Below are 22989 nucleotides of genomic sequence, written 5' to 3'. Positions count from 1 at the left end.
GAAAGCATTGTTGTGTGTAGCCATTAGCTTTATCCTGTTTGCATTACATGTGAACTGTCTAGCTTTATAGAGTAAAACCATCAACCAATATGAATTAATTAACCAGACTATTATATTAATTATAATATAATGTTTTAATCATTTCCTGAGGGGGGTTTGTACTTTTTTGAATGTCGTAAAAACTCTGTGATTTCAATGTCAGTACAACGAGATACACGACAAAGGAACCCAGTGTGCACAGAGACAAAAAGGTAACGAAGGCTGTGGACGTTGTACTATGAGGGTAAGTGTTTCATGGTGAAATAATTCAGCACACAAATTATGCAATATGAGTTCAGGATTTGCAAAAGTGTGATATTAAATATAATTTGTGTGCGACCAATGAAAATGGGGTTTGAGTTCAGCAGTTTGGAGTCATGTTGTTGATAAATGAGTTTCATGTTTTTTATTTGTGTGTGTAAAAAAAATGGGACAGAGAGTTAAAACTATAAATCAGGGGTGTCAATCATGTGGCCCGCGGGACAGAACCGGCCCAATCTGGCCCAATCACAATCTGGCCATCAGGATTATGTATATATATAAATATGTATATATATAGAGAGAGATATCTATGACTAAATGTTTTGTGACTTTGTAGATCCACTTGTTCATCATGTGTGTTTTTTTTTTTTTTTTAATGGATACTTCATTAAATATAAAACAAAGAAAATTTGGAGTTTATTATAGGTTATTATGCTTTTATTTAACTGGTCCCAGGCCCCGGTTTGCTTCAAGCCCACTTGAGATCAAACTGCCTTGTATGTGGCCCCTGAACTGAAATGACTTTGACAGGCCAGACATTGTAGGGAGTAATTGACACCAGCAGGTGGCAGTAATGCAACTATATGGACGCAAGCTATCGAAAATCTGCACGGAAGAAGACGAAGAAGCGCGAGCAACATGGTTGTTGTGTGTTGGTCCGAGTCGCGACGCTGCTGCTGTATGTGTAGGTAACAGCGGCGTACCTGGCTAACGAGGACAGAGTAACGGTTAGGAAGAGAGACGTCGGTTTGGTGGAGGTTTCCGACAATGGATAACACTCTGTGTCGGAGGGAGGTTGCTCGCCCGAGAAGGCATTCTGCTGCTGCCGCGGATTCTGGCGCTAGCGTTAGCCTGCAAGATGGCGAGCCGACCGAGATGCATTCTCCGAGAGAAAGTCAAACTGTTTTGGATCGACTGAGCGCTGCTGGCGGTTTCATGGACAGGAGGAACTCGGCTCCGCTCATCGTCCACAAGAGGCATATGCCGAAGGAACCGAACAAGTTCCATATACCGAGGAAAGCGAAGGAAAAGAGAGGTAGGTGGTCCGCAGAATCTATGCTACCCAGTGAAATTAAACACTGTGTATGCTTTTATTTGACACCACGCTTAAGCTAGTTTATGTCTTATTTGAGGTAACGCGTCAGTTCAGTTGTTCCTCAGAAGGAAACTACACACAGTGATAAAATATACATTTCCAAACAGTTAAACACAGTTATCAGTTAATGTGCTTCTGCTCAAGATGACACATATTCCCTAATAAGTCTTTTTATATATATATTCATTTGTTCTCCCAAATATGTGTTCATTAAATAGCTAACTAAGGTTTAGTGCACCTTAGAGAGCAATAGTTTTGCATTGTACATAGTATTGTGTATATGCTTGTATGTTTATTATATGTGTCTCTCTTTTTACGTCGATGTAAACTGTCAACAGAACGACATCAGTATCAGCTGACTAGCCCCCAGTAAGGCCAACTAGCTAACTGATCAGTTCAATTAAAAACATTTGATTGATTATGTCATTGTAAAGTCAGCCAGATATGTGGTAGCTGTGCAGTGTACAGTTAAAAACGACATATTAGGATAAAGGTGATCTCAGTGTGGTGGTTTTTGGAGCTGAACAGGTGTATCCAAGTTCTCCAGATGCACACATTTCTGAACCCTTGGGACTTCCACACACAGCAGTCTCCAGAATTGATCCCAAATGGCACTTAAAAACAAACAAGTTACTGGGAAAGGCCTGAGGTGAATCGTGAGAAGGTTCGGAGCTGAAAGAAAGGCAACAGGAACTCTAGTAACCACTCTTAAATTGTGGTGAGCATGGAAGAATCTCATGGATAGAGAGATGCCAAAATCTATTATCGGCTATTGGCAAACACACCAACAACATTTGGCTAAATAGGCTGCTACCTCCTTGGCCTCCTTCTATCCTGGCGTCCTCTACAGCAATTGTTTTTTGAAGTTTATTTAATTTGCTCCATGAAGAAAACTTATATCTACATCTGCTGCGGCATGAGTAGACAAAATATTCTCTTCATTTCACCACTGAAGAGACAAAATTATCTGCAGTTGGGCACAGGGAAAAACCTATATGTATCTGTATTGTTTATCGGCCCAAGCACTCCAGTCCATTATTGTGCGTCCGAAGTACCAATACATTCAAGTGATCATGTACAGATCACCACCAACATCTAATCTATGTTTCACCAAAATATGTTTTTTGTTTTTTTTTTACGTTTTGATTTATTTATGCAGATTGGATTAGTTGACATATTAAATATCACATCTTGAGGTGGTTGGGCCACAATGGCCGTTCCTCTTCCGCTAGCCAAATGAAATCTGAGGCTGCAGTGGACACAGGTCCACCTAAACTTGTAACACCATTATAGTGTAATTAGAGTGTTTGTGATGAACCGTATGCTCATGTGAGTTAAAATGCATCCCATGGTTAGGAGACTGTATGGTTGAGCGTCAGGTTTTATGAGGATAAGTGATTTTGATATGTACAGCAACGTTGGAAAAGACAGAGGTGCGCATGAAATGAACTTCAAAAAGCTTTCTAACGTTGTACTTCAGTCATAAACAAATATATGATGCACCTATTTCTCCACTATAATTAATTATTTTCTAAAGTTCTGTCATGACTGAGGTTAAACAATTCTCAGGTGAACACTCTGAGGGGGACAGCTGCTGCAGGTTCTTCAGTCTCTTGAGAATCTGGCACATAAAGAAGGCATAAAAAAGCCTGCACTGGTCATGTTTTAATTGGGGTGGTAAACAGCTTTTTTTGTCTGATCCCCTGGTATTTAAACCATATGTTTGGGTGTGGCTCATTATTAAAATATTGACATTTACCCTGTATGCTCTGAAATTAAAACACAAATAATTATTACAATAAAAACATTTTTTCCACTACTCTTCTGGTACAGTATAAAGTATACAAAAGCACTTCCTGCAGTACTTACTGGGGTAATTATCTGTGACAAATAGGTGAAAACTTAGGTATTGCATATTTCAAGAGCAAGGGCAACTAATTAAACACATTTAAAAACTTGGTTGTGAGGGCTGGTATCTGTCTCCATGTTGTCTCCCTATTAGCATAACCACACGTCTCTCTCTCTTCATTTGAATAAACCAAACACATGTGATGTTTTCTGTCAGAGATGACGAGGCATGATAAGACATCATTTTGAAAAAAGGCGATTTTCCATTCCTACAAAACAAATGAACAACAACAGGCCCCCAAACAGGATCTCTGTGGTAGGAGACAACAACAACAAAAACCTTTACACCCCACATTAAGAATATAAATAAAGAAAGAATAACTGTCCTAATGCCGTGTCATGTTAAGATATGTAAAGCATAAGTCAACCTGAACCACTGTACAAAGCACGTGTAACCAAATACATAATCAAGCATCAAGTTGAGCCTGTTTTCTGGAGAGAAGGTTGTCATGATATGATACTATGACAAACGCCACTCTTTTCAGCTCTTTTTCAGTATGTATCTACTGAGTCTAGAGAGTTTGAAGACATGATGAACATCCTGACCTCCAATTACTTTGACCCTGGCTCTGCCGGCTGCTTCACCTACTCCAAACCGTGCCTCGTCCACAGTGAGCTGCAAGAGAAAGAGGTGAGTTCTATAGATAGATGAGGATCTTAAGGAAATGTACTCCATTCTCCAAGTCACAATTAAAACAAGTATTGTTTGTTCAGTGTTGTATAAACAAAATGCAGTCATTTGATGTAGATAGAATGCAGGCATGTAGGTCGTAGACAAATGGGCTTAAGTTTCCTTGAAAGTGTTTTGGAAAACTCAAGCAAGTCTATTTGTCTGTGATCTAAATTCCCAAGAATTTGTTTTTTTATTCTTTTTTTATTCTTCATTTGGCTAGCGGAGGAGGAACGGCCATTGTGGCCAACCACCTCAAGATGTGATATTTAATATGTCAACTAATAAAATCTGCATAAATCAAAACGTAAAAAATGTATTTGTTCATGAATTGATTTTTTTTGATTTGATTGATTGAACTGATCACATTTGTTTCAGTTTGTGGAGAAGAGGAGGGAGATGAAGGCAGATGGGAGGACTGAAAAGGAGCTGGAGGAGAATTATTGTTTCTACTTGGCAGATGCTCTCAGGGTGAGATCAACGCAGATAGTCTATTAAGTCCTATACTTTACTAGCACAAAACAAGCAGTAAAAACTGCCAACTTTTTTACAAAGTATTTGTACTAATGTCTTTAAAACTGATCTCTTTTTTTTTTCTTCTGTTTGTTTTTTTTTTTGTTTTTGTTTTTTTATTATTTGTTTGTAGCTGCCCCCGCTCTGTGAGAACGGACTTTGTGTGGGTCAGACCTGGTTGACAGTGCTGGGGAACCCTCACAAAGGTAACGGTGGACTAATATGTGCTTATACATTGATACAGTTTTGACCTTTTCCATCCAGTAATCTTTGTTCCTCCTTTGTTTGTGTCTGCAGGAGTATATCTGTCTAAATACTCAGACCTACTCCAGGTTAGCTTATTTGCCCCAGGCGCCACAGGGGAGATCATCATTTTCAAAGTGATGAAGGTTGGTCTGCTGTTTAGATTCTACTGCTTAAAAATAAACCTGGACTTTCAGGAGAACTACCCAATGACACGATTTTAGCTTCAAAACTCTCTAAATAACTGCCTGACTATGCGCCAACAGCTGCTGCTTTTCCTGCACCATGCAGCTCCAAGCTTCTTGGCTGTAATCTGAACTAATATTACCATAGACAGATAGATGCCTGAAACTCCAGAGGATTATCTAATAAATGATATAAGACATATAAGGACATGACCAGGAACTGACCCTGCTAGGGACAGGGAGGGAACTGCAGCTCTGTTTGGAGAAGTTTTCTGAGCCTGATTTCACATTCATTGTACCAATTACCCTGTTTTTAGAATAAAATGACGACCAGACTTTGACACTTATTTGTCCCTATTTTGGTTTCAGGGTAAAGTGAAGAGCATCTATGAAAATGTGAAAAACCTTCTCGATCCAACACCTCGGTTTGACAGCCACATCTTTAAGAATGCCAGCAAAGTCACCTCACTCGCCTCCTTCCGTGCTTTTGAATTCACACAGGTAAACAAAAACAAATGTGTATAACTGCACACTCAGTGAACTTAGTGTTCAAACTGTGGCAGAAAGAATGTTGTTTGAAGCCAAATAAAAAAATAATTATTATGACGTTAAATGATGTGTGACTGATTTCTTTTCAGAACACAGACCTGTCCACTTATTTCATATTGCAAGCTTGGTGGGGATTGGCATTTATTAAATTGTATAACCTTTAACACTGTCTTTATGCTAATTTTTTTCAGCAATACTTCTACGAATATTCCTTTGACGAATTGCGGCAGCGACCTCGCCAAGTTTGTCCCTACGCTGTTGTCTCCTTTCAGTTTAAAGGAAAGGATACAATACTTCCCAGGTATTAACATCACATTTGTGTATGAGGTTTACACCACTCCACTTTCTAAGTACTTGAAACTTCTCAATCCTGTCAGGGATGTTTGACAACATGCTTGACAAAATGTGTGAATTGACAGTTGCCTCTGTCTTTTGTCTTTGATGAACAGGTTGAACAGTCAACCTTCAGAGGGCAGTAAAGGTGAGCACTAACCTCTCAATTTTGTTCACACCAAAATGTATTATTACATACAATGTGTGTATGTAATAATAAAAGTTTTGCCTTGACCCTGACACTAATGACCCAACACCTTTTTTCCCTCTTTTTCTCGCTCTCAATCATTGTATATTGCTCTCTTAGTCCAAGCTCAATTCACAGTGTGGACCGGAGATTTAGTTAAAGGCGACCGTGTTCTCTGCCAGATCTCCCTTCGCTCCTTCTCTCCTCCTTTCCTGCCTCACAGACTGTGAGTACTGACCTGGCTTGTCTTCCTGTTTCAATGATGTCTAAGTTCTCTGAAATGAGTCACTACTGTGAAACAAAGTGACTGAAGAATTAGAATAGCAAGTGCTTTCAAGTTTGTATATATATCTAAGTTAGCGTCTATGTGTATAACTCACCGCATGTCTCCCTCAGCCCAGAGAAGTTGGACATTGGTCGTGTGATGAAGCTCGACCAGGTGACCATGCTCCTCCCATCTGGCTTGTTCTCCTACAACCAGTACAACAGCAGCAAAGAAGGTGACGTCAAATTTATTCTCAGACTAATGAGATGTTCAACAGCAGGATAGGAATTACAAAAACTTGTGCTGTGCCGATTTTCAAGTATCGTATTGAAGCCGATCTAGGCACTTTCTAACTGATTGTAGATCTATCTCTATTGCTATGATCATCTCGCCCCAATGTCTGTCCTCTCTGCCTGGTGTGCTGCGCTGCACGCACACACACAAATATACATTTAGTAACCAGGTGACTATCACTGCAACTGGAGTTTACAACAACAGTCGTCAGTGTTTGTTCAGAATATGTATTGTAGGGTTAGGGTTAGGGTTAATGCAGCTCTGTTTTCCCAGAAAATAAAAGGTCAGTCTTCTTCACCTACCAAAATATAACAGAAGCTTTGGTTAAAATACGCATTATTGTTGGTTGGTTTTGTTGCCATTTTATTGTTTTTGTATTCTCAGAAAGTGAATCATTATCTTTAAAGGATTTTGTGTATTTGTGTGTATGTAGTTGTGGAGAATGGGCATTACTGCAGGCTCCTGGAGGTGATCGACAGAGGTCGTTCATCAAGCACCATGACAAAACTGCTGCAGGAAATGGAGACGAAGAGAGTGGTGTGTCCCTTTTTGCTTTAACAGTAAAAACGTCTGTATACTTTGGTCAAAACATTTTTTGTTTTTCATTAAACAGAAGTGTCATTGTACTATGGAAATATATATCATGCTTATTATACCAAATAATGCATTGTAATATTATTTTTTCCTCACACTGCCCTCAAAAAAAGCTGATAATTTTCAATAGTTGCATTCATTTTCAAAGATATTGACCCAGAGAACTTCAATTTAAAAACATTTTAAAAAGGGATATTGTCCTCAGAAAAAAGAAGGAAAGTGATCAAAAGTTGTCTGTTATTCGTGCAGGTTCTGGTGACTCCTCTCTCAGAGAAAGGGTTTCTCTTTCTACTCTCCAGTGTTCAGATGGCCACACCCTCTGGTATGTCATGGGGCATATTCTTATAAAGATAATAATGATGTAATCGTGATGTTAATAGCTTTCTGATTCCATTTTATTGTATCATATCATAGGGAGTGAATAATTTTCCGTTGACCAAGGCCAAATGCCAGTAATTGTTTATGTGTTGTAGTATTTGCAGAGGATAATGACTTATGTATTGATTTACACACCCATCATCCTATTGAAACCAACATATTTGGACTGCTGGCCATTTGAAATGAATATCTCACATGGCATATTTTTCGGATTCATTGTATTATCTTACATCTAATAAAAAGATAGTCTTCCTTTTCTGTGTATTCCAGTCATTTACAGACACACAACTCATAACAATAGATTGAAACATTCTGACATAAATAGAGAACAAAATCAAACAATGTATTCCTTCAACTGATGATGTTTTTGTTTTTCCAGAGCGAGGAGAGAATTGGAAGAGGTGTCTTCAGGCCTTATTTGTCTTTCCAGAGACCAGAGATCTGGCCAAATCCAGTGAGTAATTGCATCAGACTTTAGTTTAGTTTAGTTTAGTTAAATTGCTGTGTCGTTTGTTATTTGACTCACTGTAAAAAATACATTTTACTGCACCTTTGACATATACAATGGAAATTAAATATTTATGTTGCTTTTCTATGTCTTACTGTAGCATCAAGGTGTGCCTCCTCCTCTCCTCATGATGCCTCGGAGTCACAGTTGTCTGGGGCCAAGGTGATGCCTCATCTGAGCCTGTTTATCCCAGCGTTGCATCATGCCCTTGTCAAAGCCCGTGCCAACCCCTCTCCTGAGCTGTCTGCCGGTGTGGAGCGCCAGACGAAAGAATACCTCATTGGCCTGAAGGATGGCAAGGTACAACCAACAACTCCTTAAAAATGAAATATGTCCGAAATGGCGCGGTATCTGGACAGATTTATTTTATGCACATTTATGAAATATATTTGAACAAAACTGACATTACTCATTACAGTAAAATTCTTTGGTTTTAGTGAGCGCACTGGTCCTCTGAATTGAAAAATTGCCAGTGTGAGTTTGGCAAGTGTGCAGTGTCTGGGTCATTATGTCTACCCATTATGGTGCACACTGGGTGGGGACCAGGTTACACTGTGGCCATGGTGATACAGAGACAGCATTACTCCAGCCCATAATATACTTGATTAAGAGTTTTTTTTATTGTTATTTGCACACACACAGGACTTCAAATGATTAAAATGTTAATATATTTTTCATTTAGGTTGTCTCTTTATTTCTAGTCTGTGTTCTTTTATTCTGTATTTGCACCAAAGTATTGCAGTTCTGTAGCTCTCAATTTTATGTTGTTTTTTTTTAGTAAGAGATTTTGAATTATATTTTCCTGAGAGCACAATAGAGTGCTAGAAACACAGGTGGTCAGTGCTGTCTTGAAAAAATCTGTCTTTCCTCTCCAGGTTCGACAGTATCCCATGGGGGAGTACGACTCCAAACAAGACGAGCAAGAAAAGGTGTTTCCCATGCCCAAACACCACCAGGTGAACATGACGTCCTACCTGCGCTCCTACCTGGCCAACCGAGCCCTCTACCTGCTGTCAGTGGCTCGGGCCAGGCAGGTGGTGGAGACGAACTGTGGCCCCGAGGAGCCACAGCAAGTTAAGCCCAAGAACAGTTGTGGAGGCCAGAGAGAATCAGTGGGGAAGGAGGTGACAAGCACCACTAGAGATGGAGAGACCAATTCTCAAAAGGTGAAAACAAACATTAGCATGACTTTATGGTGGCATAAAGAAGAATACTACAAAATCACAGATTTGATTATACAGATTGTATAATGTTTGTCCTTTGTCACTCAGATGCAGCAACTGTTAGACCTGGTTTTGACCTGTAAGAGGAATGCAGAAAATGAGGTGAAGAAGGAGGAAGGAAGAGAAGGGGGGCTCAGGGCAGTGGGGAGGAAGAGGAGGCTTGAGCAGAAGACAGCAGTGAGGGCACTTAAATATCTGAAGGCGTCACAGGGACCTGCAGGCCACGATAAGATTCCGGGTAAGTAACCAGGAAGGCTGTATCTCAGTAGGCACTGGTCGGCGTGACTCTACTCCTACTTTTTTGCTTTTCCATTAGGGATAGTACCTGGTAACTGGTGCAGCCTCACCAGAACAAGTTTGGTAACTGTTCTGGTGAGATGAGTCAATACTAAAATGTGATGAAAAACGACATGCCTGATACCAAACCAGAGCAGACAAGAGCCATCAGAGAGGAAAATATATGACAGTCCTCAAGATGAACATCAGGAGCAAGAAAATTAAACATTTTGAACACGTGTTTTGTTATGCAAGTAAAAAACAAAACATTCTGCTTCTGAAAGATCTAAACACTTCAAATGAGGAATGGGGAATCTTCTTAAGAGAACCCTGTGAGTTGTCCTTTTGTGGTGGGGAGCTTCACTCTTTTAAAATTCTCTGCATTTGCTTTGCCTTTAAACTTTGTTTCCACTTTGCAATCTGTCTCAATGCATCAGAATGTGTTCCCGTCTTATCGGTGGCTGTTGTGTTTTCTCTCTGCTTTTGGCCCCCAGTTGAGGGAAGCCAGCCTGCCTCTCCTGATTCTCTTACGTCTGTGATTGCCTCTGTGGGTTTGAGAGATTCTCATCTAAGGGAAGATGGATCTGAGCTATCTGCCAAACTTCTCAGCCTGCTGAAAGGTGAATGGACTTCCTGTTCTGACGACCACATGTCGAAGCTTTATCTTTTTATTCACATGTTGTTTTTTTGTCCTTGTCTAACCAATATGTGTCTTTATCACTGCAAAAGAGCATTTAGCTGTCCTCTTTCAAAAGCATCTGACTAAGCTTATAGGACTCATGGAGTCATTTTATCAGCAATTTCAAAAACTAAAATGTTTTGCTCACTGACAGGTCTCAGTCGGGCTGCCAGGGGAAGTAGCAGTCTGGAGGAGGAGCAGAGGGAATCCTGTCCGTTTGAAAGGCTGGCCACCAAGCTGGGCCTGCCCACCAACTGTGACATTGACCTGCGGAAGCAGGAAGAGCTTGAGGTAACTAAGACTCTTTTTAGACCTGGTTTTAACATCCATCCTGGGTGATTCATTCACATGTCTGAATGTCCTCACTGTTTTCTGAATGTGTCCACACAAATCGACATTTACAGGTTGTTTGGAAACGACCATATTCCCGAGCATGTAGTGAACATAGTCGGTCCTCAGTTACCACTGGGTGACAAAATGATTAGATGATTACTATTATTATTGTTAGGTAAATGGATGATTACATTACAGTATCTTTTTAAATATGTTTCATGTAAGTAAATGTGTGTATATGTATGTGTGTGTGTTTGTGTAGGAGCAGACCGCAGGCAGTGTCAGTAGTTTGGAAGGGTTCAGTCCCAGCTCCCACAGCGGGGAGATGAGTCTCCACAGAGCTGCAGGTGGAAGAGGAGGGAGGGGAGTGGGAGGATACGAAGATGAGGAAGAATGGGAGATCCCATGGGTCCTTATCCCCATAACAGGTCTGCCTGCCCGCCTGCCCAGACAGAATACACAAAACATAGTGAAAACACACTGTAAATAATATAGCCATTGTTAATATTCATACACAGTTTATAAACATTGAAGTTGAAGATCAAACAGGATTTGTGCTTGAATAAAAGAATGGCTCCAGGGATAAGATTAAGATGATGATCAGTCTATTTTAGATGTATAATATACTTGAGAGCACTCATTGTACTGGAGGATGGATCTATTTCAGTGTAGATTTTACCGTGTAAAATATAAGGCTAAATCTGATCTAACATGCTGACACCTCTTCTACGGAGAATACAATATAAAACACAAGGGTGGAAAGGATTACACAACTGTAACTCTTGAAATTAATAAGCCAAATGTATGCCACACTTGTGGAAGCACTGATGAATATGATGTTCTGAATACAAAAAATCTGATGGAGAACTCCAAATTCTGTCTGCAGGTCTGTGTTCAAAGCGCTTGTCTCCAAAAGACAGGCTCATCCCTCAGGACCCTCGTTTCCGACACCTCGCAGCGACAACTCACATCGCCACAGCAACCAAGCCCTCCAGGAAAAGCCCCACCCAGTCACCTGTGCCCAGCCCTCCTCCATCCCCCTTCCAGTGCCTGTCCCCTGAGCCAAGCCCTCCTCTTTCCCCCTCTCAATGTCCGTCACCTGATCCCAGCCCTCCCCTTTCACCCTCCCAGTGCCCGTCTCCAGACACCAGTCCCCCATTTTCCCCATCTCAGTGCCCTTCGCCAGAGCCCAGTCCTTGCTCCTCCCCCTTGTGTTGCCCATCTCCACAACCCAGTCCTTCCATGTTTCCTTCACACTTCACATCCCCCCATCTCAGACTATCCCCCTCCCCCTCTCAGTGCCAGTCCCTGGGGTCTGTTGAATTCAAACCATTTGACAAGGGCAACAATGGTGCTAATGATGAGAATTTTCCTCCTACAACCTCAAGAGAGTTTACAGGTAACCTCAGCCATGTTGGTTCAAGTTCGGGGCTGTAATGCTCTTTTTTCAGAGTGCAGACATAAAACTGAATTTAATTTTTAAGTTACATCAACCAATTGCTGCACTTGAACTTCACTTCAAATAATATGAAAACATTCATGACTTAAGTATCCATGCTGTGTGTGTTCCCTGCAGGAATGTCCAAGGACAAACGAGAGAATCCTCAGGAAAAAGAAAAGAAGAGCCAGGAGCCATCCTTTTTTACACACGTCCAACCATCTATTCCTCAAGCTGCAGTGAAGTCAACAAGCCCCTCATCACTGCCCTTTGCAAATAGGAGGCAGTATGCACAGAAAGAAGTACGGAAGGTGAAGGAGGAAGATGCAGTACTTCTCGAGGAGAAAAAAGACAATCAGCCTATTGAGAAAGTGAAACAACTTAAAGAAGAAGGGGTCTCATGGTATGAACTAGATGAAGAGAGTGTGGTGAATATGGCACAAGAGACAACTCATGAAAAGCAGCATAAGGGTAAAGGGAATGAACTCATGAGTGGCTCGTTGGTTTCTCCTTCCTTGTCCTCACCTCCTGCACATCCTCTCAGAGATATTGACAGCATTGTGGACAAACATATTGGCAACTTCTTTACTGAGATGCAGCACCTCCTGCAGGAGGAGAGCATTCACTGCAGCTTCCCTCAATCTCCGCACTCGACTTTAAATACAGCAAACCTTCCACCTCAACACACACTTCAACCCGGCTTAGCAGCTCAGTTTTCGCACTACGTGTCCTTGTACAACCCCTGTCCCCCTGTCCAAGACTATGTGAGTTCTTTGCAGGACAGCATTAACACCATGATCACAGAATTTGGTGACAATTGCCACCACCAAAATGCTGACACCAGCCAGTCTGGGTCTGATTCTGTGTTGGCTAGCAGCGTCGGTGCATTTGTTGCCAGCATTCGAGCAGCTAATACGAACACAAGTGATAAAGTTTGTGCTCCCTGTAGTGATCCAACAGCTGCCGATGATACTTTTTCAGTCTGTCAAACTCCGGCGCTCTCCAGAGGAGGTGAAGTGTTGCAGGCAGATGCAACAAGCAACAGGAAATCCCCAGCTCTTAATATCATCGTTACTGTTCCTACCTCTGCATCTGACCTCCATCCTCCTTCACACAAGTTGCCACAGTCCCACTGGAACTCACAGCAAAGTAACACTTTAGAGAACAAGAGAACAGTCGTTTATAATGTCAGACAAACACAAGACAGCAGTTTTACCAAGACCATGGATTGTGTGTCTGATGCAGAAGGAGGAAGTAGTCCAGCAGGGTCAAACACCGGGGGTCTAGGGTCCAGCATCGACTCTAAGCCCCTGGCAGAAGCTTCTCACTCCCCCCAGCAGGAATCCACTTCAGCCTCTGGGTCTGGCCCTGCTCCCCCAGCCACAGCCCTGAGTTCCTTGATCAACCAGCTGGAGCCAGAAGTATTCAACAGTCTGGTTAAGATCATCAAAGATGTCAAAAAAAACTCCCTGCAGTTCTACCTCCACAGCACTGAGACGAGGGACCATGTGTTTGACAACGTCAAGGTAACTTCACTGCATGCACACATATGAATATTTTTGATTTATACATTTAGTTATGTGAAGGAATGGTGACTTAAAAGCAACGTATTGTAATCTTTTTCTTAAAATATAAACGCTTTAATGCTGAAAATGGAAGATTTAGAAGATTGTGATTAAAACTACAGAAAGGTGACATTTATACAGAAGAAAAATATGGTGATCAGTGCAAACGGCAATGGCATAGATTCAAGAAATCAATTTCACAGCTTATTTTCAAGAAGTTTTTTTTTTAAATTGATATTTTTATGTAAATATACAGTTTCTAAATTATGTGTGTGTATTTTGTGTACTCTTTCATTGCAGGCATACCTAGTGAAACAGGGTAATGTGGACAAGAGTCCTGTGACCTTTCTGAACCAAGACAACGCAGACAACAGATTACTGGTCATCATAAAGAACAAAGACATAGCTGGCCACATACACAAGGTGCCTCTGAAATAACTCATTTGACAATGGTTTGAATGTAGCTCACTACACTTGTAGTGTGTTCTTGTTCAGCAGCAACACTAGTTCAGGTTGCCAAATCTTGAATCCATGGTAACTGGTTGTAAAAACTTAATTGCTATAGACGCTATTCTAAAAGGGTGTGTAGCCACTTTCTGGTGAGAGTTCAGGCAGCCTTATCTCAGTATGTCATGGCTGCTGCTGCCAGTCTGGATCACATGTATTATCTCAAGGCATTTGTTTTTTATAATAAGGCCGAGATGTCCTTATAAGACCATGTTTTATTTTAGTTGGAGGACAAATTTGCTGTCTCTACTCTCTCTGAAAGGGATTTACCATCAACCTTGGTTACCCTTTCCATATTTACCTTATTTACTGAGCACAAGCTGATCTACTGCGTAATTTAAATGGCCAAACAAAATAATTAACGTGTGTGTTTGTGATGTTGGTGTACATTATCAGATCCCATGCCTGGTATCTCTGAAACGGCGTCCTTCCGTTTTGTTTGTGGGTATCGATACACTGGATGACATCAGGAACAACAGCTACAATGAGCTCTTTGTGTCTGGAGGCTGCATCGTTTCAGACGAGTTGATCCTCAACCCAGACTTCATCACTTATGGTAGGTCAGAGAATCAGTGATTTTACTGTGTTTTCAGGCAATAGTATTAAATCTTTTTGCTCTTACATTAGTCCTATGAATGCATTTTGACTTGGAGAATTTAGAATACATCCATTGATTGTCAAATAAAACACATCATTTAACTGGCTGGTGGTTGTGCTGTGTATTTTCAAGATGTGTTGATTAATGAGTTGTTGATCGGCAGATCAACTGACTGAACTGCTGAAGCTTCTGGAACAACACAGCTCTCTAGAGAGTGTTTGGAAGTGGAAGGTGCACTGCAAAACTCACAAGAAATTAAAAGAACAAGCTAGGTACCCGTTCTTTCTTCACTTGTCGATGCTGTACAGAGAGAATGATGATTGAATGAGCACCCACTGCTTTGAAATTCAGATGGGAAAAGTACATCTTTTAATATATGTGTGTGTTTCCTTTGGTTGTCAGGTTCAGGAGAGATTCAGCCAAAATTCTAGACCTACTCTCAGCCTATCAGAAGAAGCAGATTGTTGAGTTCCTCCCGTATCATCACTGTGACATGATGAACCATCAGTCACCTGACCTGGAATGTCTTACTGAGCTCCAGGCTCGGTACACACAGTTCCGACACACAGTCTTTCTTACTGGTACGTAGCAGCACCGACCGGTATCAGCGATCGATTACCTAAATGCAAATTTCTGGTGTCTTACATGTTTGAATGGTCTTGTTTATTTTACTCAGACCGTTTTCTAAAAAAATCCCCCGAGTACTTGAGTGGTGGCATCATCGTGGGTGGCATTGATGAAATTCTCAGCAACTTCACCAGAATGGTCGGTTATCACAACGTCAAGGACAGGCAGCCAGTCTTGGACGCCCTGCTGGCAACCAAAGGTTAGTTTGTCACAAATGTATTTCTTTGAATCTGAAAACGGTAACAAATATAGATGTATAGATGCGAGACATTTCTCCCGGCACCAGGCTCTCTGTGATTCTTAGCTTCATAATTTTATGTCCTCAGTTTTGACTGTTTTCATGCTTGCTTTCTCTCTTAAAAGCACTTTTAAGTTTTGCTGTTATGATGAGGCCTGAACAGCTGATCACATACATACTTATTTTTAACAGATTAATCACTTATGGCTGGGTTTATTTTAAATCTATGCATCTATTAATGGTCATTTATAGTTCCTCTGTCTGTAATCGGAGTAAAACTAGCATGCAACATACGTTCTTGCAAGAGACAAGGGCCTTAGTGAATCAAAACTTTGCCTTAACATGAAATAATAATAAAAAAAGGTGATGAGTGTTAATGTTGTGGCAGTATCTACAAACAAATCAACATATGGGATTAGTGTAAAAAAAAGTGGAGTTCACTGTGAAACTGCAGCGAATCGGTCTCTAACGATGGATGGATCGCATTCACTCACACATGTAAAATGATGTCACCGCATGCATTTCTAAACCACCTCCAAATGTGGTTATTCTGATGGAATCTGAAGAGACATTCATTTGGGGTGTTTGGAGCTCTGGCCTTTTGGATCTCGCTGGATGGATGTTTTTCCCAGGTCATCATCGCAAGGCTGAAAAAGATGTCCCACACTCAAGGACTCAAAGAATTTACAGATCAGAGCTTCCACAGAGCGGCTGATTGGTTGGCAAGCATGGATATGGCCTCTGATCATTTGCAGAATCAATGCATCAAAACAACTGGGCAACCTTTAAAGCCTTGATAAAGATACTGGAGTTCCAGGCTGCATCACAAAGCTTCTGAAATGGCTAAGAATGGTCCAGTAGCTCACTGAAAAGTGAGCTACTGGACCAGTATAACAATATCTTGTCATTCTAAGAGTGATGTCCCACTGAAGGAAAGAAACATTCCACCTATATCGTTACCTGCCAGCATGCTATCTTTGGCAACAGGTTACGATATTGTATTACATGGCACTTGTAATTTTACATGACGGATCTCATATACCCCCTCAGTTTATGGGTTAATAAATCAGTCGGTTTCATTCTTTTTTTTTATTCCTTTCTTTTTCTCTCCTTATATGTTCGCTTATGGAAGGAGCATGGGCAGAATGCACACTTGACCTGTGCTCTCTTCTAACGACAGTAAGCGAGAAGATAATGGCAGCCATCAACAGCAGCCACCCATGCATTGAAATACATAAATTGATGCCACTTGATATGACAAAGTTGGTAAGTCCACTTACTTTATTCCAACTTGTACTGTAAAAAAAAAAACATTTAGGGCTTAGGAATTATATAAGGCTTATCTTCTTGATACCTATCAGACATTAGAAAAGTCCTTATCCTCAAAAGATCTCACAGAGCCCACTGTAGATGGCTCTGTTTGGTTTGGGATTTTGCGGAGGACTAATATACTGCCTTACCCACAGACCAACACCAGGGAAACAGACCAGCCTCAGCCTGACAGTACCCAAGCCGACACCAGCCACACTCCCCAAGTGGAAGTAGAAGAACCAAGACTACAAAGAACTGAAAGACAGGAAAATGTGGCCCCCAATAAAAAACATGACCACTACTCTGCATTACTGGATGTCTTTGGAGCCCTTTATGAAAAGAAGCCAACTCCTTCTAAAACTGTCCCTACTGAAAAAGCACTTCGCTTGCAGCTGTACAATCGACATGGTGACAGATTCAGTGACCGACAGCTTTTAAATCCCAAGGTTTGGTCAGACATCTTCTATGTAAGACCAGGCTGGGTACCTAAAAGCGAGCCTTACCACCAACTCGGTCAACGATATTGGGATCTGCGTGCAGCCAGCACCGTTATCTTCACTGGCTCTCCTCACCATTTATCCAGTAAGTTAAGGGTGCCATGTGGGGTCATTTGTTACGATCACCCTGAAGGACCTTGGTGCGAGCTCCAGTCCCCAAACGGTACCCAGATCTGCGTACTCGCTGTTCCGGCCATGCCGGACACTTCTTAACCTCAACCTGCACAGCCAGTCACTTCCTCTCTTTTTTTTCTCCAACCCAAATCATCTTCATTTCCCCCCTCCACCTGTCGTCAGAGTCCCTCCCCGGGTAAAGCATGGACCCTGAAGGGAGTTTCACCTCTGAGAGGGTGACAATGATCAATCCAAGGAGTTGAGCTGATTCCACCACAGAGGAGATGGGAGTAACCTCAGCAAAATGCAAGAGAGGAACATGGAACAAAGATTGAGATTGAATTCTGCACACGCTCCCTGTCCAAGAGTTCATTCAGATGTGGCATCATCATCTGTCCTGATGGTGATGGTGTGTTCACCAAACACAAAACTATTGTTCCCCTTGTTACTTGTGTGACTGAGGTTGTTGGATCTGTGTTAACGTGTGATACAGTGGGGAAATGACTCACCTGGTGCTAATAGTAAGAGCTAACTGTGGTCATAGTCACTTGAATCAAGTGACGCACATTTTCAGAAGTCTCCCTTCAACTTCCTTTCTGGCTCGGGATGTGCATAGCAACTGTTTTTGATTCTGTTCTTGAAAAGACAGGGGTTAGATGCTGCCCTTGCCTGTGTTGCACTGTGGTCACGCACAAACACGTACATAAGTGTCCTGTTGTCTGTTTTGTTTTTATAAACATTAAACCTATTTGGATCATTTCAGTGCTGTGCTATATGCTACAGTGACCATACATACCTTTTTTTTTTAGCAAAACACGTCTTCCAAAATGTCAATTATTTAATAGCACAGCCTCTCTTAAAACTGGAGTGGAATCCTAATCAATCTTATTTGTACCAGGTTTATTCAAGACATGTCTGAGCATTACATACACAAGCTAAAGTCTTGCCTTGTTTTTGTCACTTCAGTTTTTATTGTAGTTTCCTTTTTATATAGGTGTAAAACCAATGTATAGAAAAATAAATACAAAAACAAACAAGTGGGAGTTACATTCCAAACAATCTGTCCATGTTTATTCCCATAATTATTCATCTGTCCATTTTAGATGGTGTTTGATGTCTCACAAACCTTTACATTGAGCCGAAAAACAGAGCAAAAAAGCTTGAAAATGTTCCCATTTCAGAATAGCCTAACCTCACGCTGTGACTGATACTAGAAAAAGCTGCTTCTTAGAGGCAGTTTTATCACATTTGCTTCATTCTGCTTCTGTTAAGTTGATTTGCGCCCTCTGCTGGTCTAAATACACATGCAAGTTACAGAGAAATCTGTTTTTTTTAATGCCAATTAACAAATTAATAATTTACATTTCTATATTTTATGTTGTATTTAGAGGGAAAAGTTCAGATTTTAGAGATTGTTCAAATGTTCTTTTTATTAAAAAAAACAAACAAAAAAAAGACCAGTTCTATAACCTGTATGTTATGTGAGTTTGTATTGAATTGCTGTTCTGAATAAAACTACAAGGGAAAATGGCCTCACTTTACTGAAATGAAAATCCTGGGTTTCTTTCACGTCTTTCTTCCATTCCATCCCCACTTTGTCTAATGTCTCTGTAGCTACATTTACATTCAAGCCTCTTGTTTTTGAAAAATCTCTCTTCTGTATTAGATGTAAGGACAGCTTGGATATGAGTCAAGTTCTCCAGGTAAATCCCAGAATGATGGGCATGGACCTGTCAGATACAGGAACATCTTTAAGAGAAACAAATACTGACAATAAAGTCTTCATTTTAATGAATGGGATTTCATCGGACCAAAGGCTGAGGCAACAAAGCAGTGACCAGACGCACTTAGTTTAGCTTTTGGAACGCACACCCATGTATTTTTATTTGTATATACAAATAAAAACACATTAAGGCTGATTGTAATGTCAGTTGATTTTCAGGTGTTTTGTCATCAGCCAGTTTGGGCCAAATTTGACCAGATAAAGTTGCCAGATGAACAATCGTTGGCCTACAAAATGTAATAAAGTGCTTCATCCTGAGGGAAGAGCTTTCTTTTTTTCTATTCCTCTGTTCCAGCTGTTCTTCTCAGCGGCTTCTTCTGTCTTTGTGTTGCTTTTCTGCTGACTGTCCTTCTCTGTCCTCAGGTCTCGACAGGCAGCTCAGTCACGGGGACTCTGCATCGGGCTCTGAACGCTCGCCCTCTATTTTCCCAGAGCACATCCACCCGCTCTCCTCTAGTGAACAACACCAACATGTTCTCCAGCAGCCTAGCTCCAGCTTCCTCCCACACCCTCACCTCTCTGACCAGCTTGTCCCCGATGCCTCCTGTAAGGACGTTGGGCCTCAACCTTCGGACACGGACTTCGAGGTTCTTCGACTAGCCATCTCACAGTTACGAGCCGAGCGTCAGGCTCAGCTGCAGCAGCAGCAGCAATTAGACTCCCAGCTGGAGTCGACCATCAACTGCCCACAAAGCTTCCTGTCCATCCCCGTTTCTAGAGGCAGCAATCACACTCCTCTTATTGGCCAAGGAGGTTCCTCTGAGTCGTCCCAGGGTACACCTGGCAGGAAAGCCATAGCAGCCACTCTGGAGTTGATTCACTCGACGCTGCAGCCAGAGCAGGTGGAAGGGGAATGGAGACAGGACAGAGGGGAGCTGCCCACCGTGAGACTCAGGAAGGGAGGACAAGGAGAAGGCGAGTCACAGGACAGAGTGTTGACATTGTTAGAAGAAAACCAGGATCTCGTTAGCAACGACTCATCTACCTCTTCATATAATGAAAACACAGTCACAGTGACGGGACCAGGTGACCTGATGGACAAAACCAACACAGAGAGAGAAAAAGCAGCTCAGCTAGAAAAATCCACATTTGTCCAATCAACTAAAGTCAGTGCAGCCACCTCCAGTACCTCCTCCTGTCCTGCAGAGGGCGACAGATCAGGGTGAGTAAAAAAAGCAGTCTCTTTTCGAAACTTTAATATTTAAAACGGTTATCAAGCTAAATATTGAACATTAGCAGATAATTATCCAGCTTCCAAGGCCATAACATACACTGTTAACCCTTTAAGGTACTACTCAACCATTTGGTCGACCACACTTTAAGTCACTATATCTCATTGAAAAATGCATCAAGCTGAACTCACTCACACTTAATGTGACTTGTTCTGATGAACAGACGTTTCAACCGTTTGGTAGAGGCCTGTATCTGTAATACTGTAGGGTCTAATTTCATGTGATTGTTATAAGTATAGTAGTAGTATATAAAATAAAAAAAATGCTTTTGCTTTTTTCTTGGTGCGTACCGTAAAGGGTTAATGATCAGGGTTTACATCTGCGTTATTATTACAGTATGAGAAATGTAGTTTTGCCTGATTCAGATACATGAAATGTGTGTTTTCAACTATTTCTGTCACAATATTAACTTTGTGTATAAACTCATGTGCTGCTTTGTTATTGCATTATCAGGAAGGATGATTCAGTCGTGATTTCCTTCTGCGTTTTTGCCTCATCGTGTTTTCTCTTTGTAGAGACGTTCAGTCAGAGCAGGAGAGGAACGTACGAGGAGAGGGAACTCATGTAAATGGAAGTAACAAGGTAACTGGAAGCATCACTATGGTAACAGGCCAGGAGGACAGCCCGAATCCTGCTCTGCCCCAACTACATCAGATCCAGCAGTCCCAATATCATCTGCAGCAATTTACCAACCAGCAACACGAGTTCCAGCCAAGTCTGACACACTCACAGCTTCCACCTCACAGCCAGCAGCAGCAGCAGCAGCAGCAGTGGGGACATGGATACATGCGGCACCACCACCTGCCTCATTACCCTGGCCAACCTTTCCCTGCGGGTCCCATGGTGAGGCCTCTAACTGCCCTTGATAGTGGAAGGGGCCTCCTGGGACCCACACCTGCCTGGCCAGGTGACCTGAGCCCTGCAGGTGCTGCTAACATGGTGTGGAGCCTCCCGCAGGCCGTCAGTGGTCCTGCACTGCTGGGAATGTACCACAAATCTTCAGGTCAGGGCAGCAACATGTACAGAGGAGGCCAAAGAGGAGGCTTTAATGGGATGTAGTTCGACCACCACACCAGCTCATCGTCCCAGGTAAACCACACACCTGCGGCAGCTCATGTCACTTAAAGACACTACAAGTAAAGAAATGGACAGACTGCCTTATACGTTTTCCAGTGGACACTCTTTTGTCTTTTTGTAAAAAAAAACCTAAACATTTTTGTTCTTAACGTTGGGTTTGTTACCCTGGGGAGGTGTTTGTTTAGTTGTTGTTGTGCTGTAAGTAGTAAATACGACTGTCTAGTTTTAACTTAAAAAATTCATTTTTAACGTTTTCTTTTCTTTTTTTACATCAAAGTTTTTTGTATTAAACTTCACTGAATAATTCCAAAACAATCCAGCGTTTGCTGTAATATTTTCCACAAGGTCTTTTCTAACATTTAACATTTAAGCATTTAACTTTTCTGTATGTTTAATCTTAATTTACAGAAACGGTAAATGTTCGGTGTGTTAAAGTTAGGTGAATTTATTTTAATTTGGCAATATAGATTTGGTTCAAATGGTGTTTATTTGACAAAAATATATAAATCTCTGGGTGTAAGATAAAATAACATCTTGTCTCAAGTCATCACCAAGTCATCATCACCACTCCACATTTAAAGGAAGATAACTATTTAAAAAAATATTTTATAATAAATGTAGAAATTATTATTACAAATATATATAATATATAAATTATTATTATTAAATTAAATTAAATTAAATTAAATTAATTTATTCTCAATTCTACAGAGACCTGAACTCTCTATCAACACTGCTTTTCCCTCTATATGGAATGGCTTAATTAATCTTAAATGCTTCAGGGCTTTGTGCTTGTGCTCATTGCCCTGTTTGAAAACCTCTATTTACAGGTTACAGATTTTTTTTAGCAAAAATTCAGTTTTTCCTTTATTCAGTCTCATTAGGACTAACATGGCACCATAAGTTAACACAGGTCAGAAAATTAAAAAAACAAATCAGTATGTTTTGACAAATCAGACTCAAAATCAGTCGTCTTTATTCAAGATATATACACTTTTTATGTTGATTTTTGAAAATGTTGAGTCATCACTGCAACAAAGAAGTTATAAATAGTAAAAAATGTGATTCACCAAGTGGTTAGAACCTTTAGTGATGCCTTCACTTGGCGTATCTTGACTCTCTACTGTTGTTTTTCTAATGAAAAATTAAGCTAGAATATAATCAATGGATACCAAAACCAAGTACAGTTGTAGAAAAAGTAAATGGTCTCATTTTACTTTACATACATTCATGGTATTTGCAATAAATTAGAAAAGAAAAAAAGCTTCCTGTCCTGCAGGAAGCGAGATAAAAAAAACACCTTATTGATGGTTTATTTAAGCTGAATCTGCTAGAGTGAGATTCCATAGAAGAAACAAAACAAAAAACCTAAAAGGTGAACATTTTACCACAATTACTTTTACTTCCCACCCTCCTGTTAATCTGAGCTTCAGCTCCCTGTGGGTGGAGGTGGTTCTCAGTGCAAGTC

The 22989-nt window shown here is 41.0% G+C and overlaps 1 protein-coding gene across 1 annotated transcript; it reads left to right on the top strand.

Annotated features, from left to right (window-relative positions):
• Positions 1 to 1068: 1068 nt before the first annotated feature.
• tasora (transcription activation suppressor a) lies at positions 1069 to 21503 on the top strand (the record flags this gene model as incomplete). The annotated part of the gene is made up of 30 exons (XM_083892634.1): positions 1069 to 1336; positions 3790 to 3935; positions 4353 to 4445; positions 4621 to 4693; positions 4785 to 4876; positions 5285 to 5416; positions 5656 to 5765; positions 5914 to 5945; positions 6105 to 6210; positions 6381 to 6484; positions 6977 to 7080; positions 7387 to 7459; positions 7895 to 7969; positions 8124 to 8323; positions 8899 to 9189; positions 9295 to 9484; positions 10017 to 10142; positions 10356 to 10492; positions 10797 to 10962; positions 11421 to 11933; positions 12111 to 13498; positions 13838 to 13960; positions 14441 to 14600; positions 14806 to 14914; positions 15045 to 15223; positions 15319 to 15468; positions 16640 to 16773; positions 16869 to 17478; positions 19576 to 20374; positions 20960 to 21503. 30 exons carry the CDS (start codon positions 1069 to 1071, stop codon positions 21501 to 21503), a joined length of 7227 nt encoding a protein of 2408 aa, XP_083748760.1.
• Between the last annotated feature and the right edge of the window lie 1486 nt (positions 21504 to 22989).

This window comes from Microchirus variegatus (assembly GCF_963457635.1).
Source record: "Microchirus variegatus genome assembly, chromosome: 7".
NCBI lineage: Eukaryota > Metazoa > Chordata > Actinopteri > Pleuronectiformes > Soleidae > Microchirus > Microchirus variegatus.
This window is presented reverse-complemented; position numbering and strand designations above follow the sequence as displayed.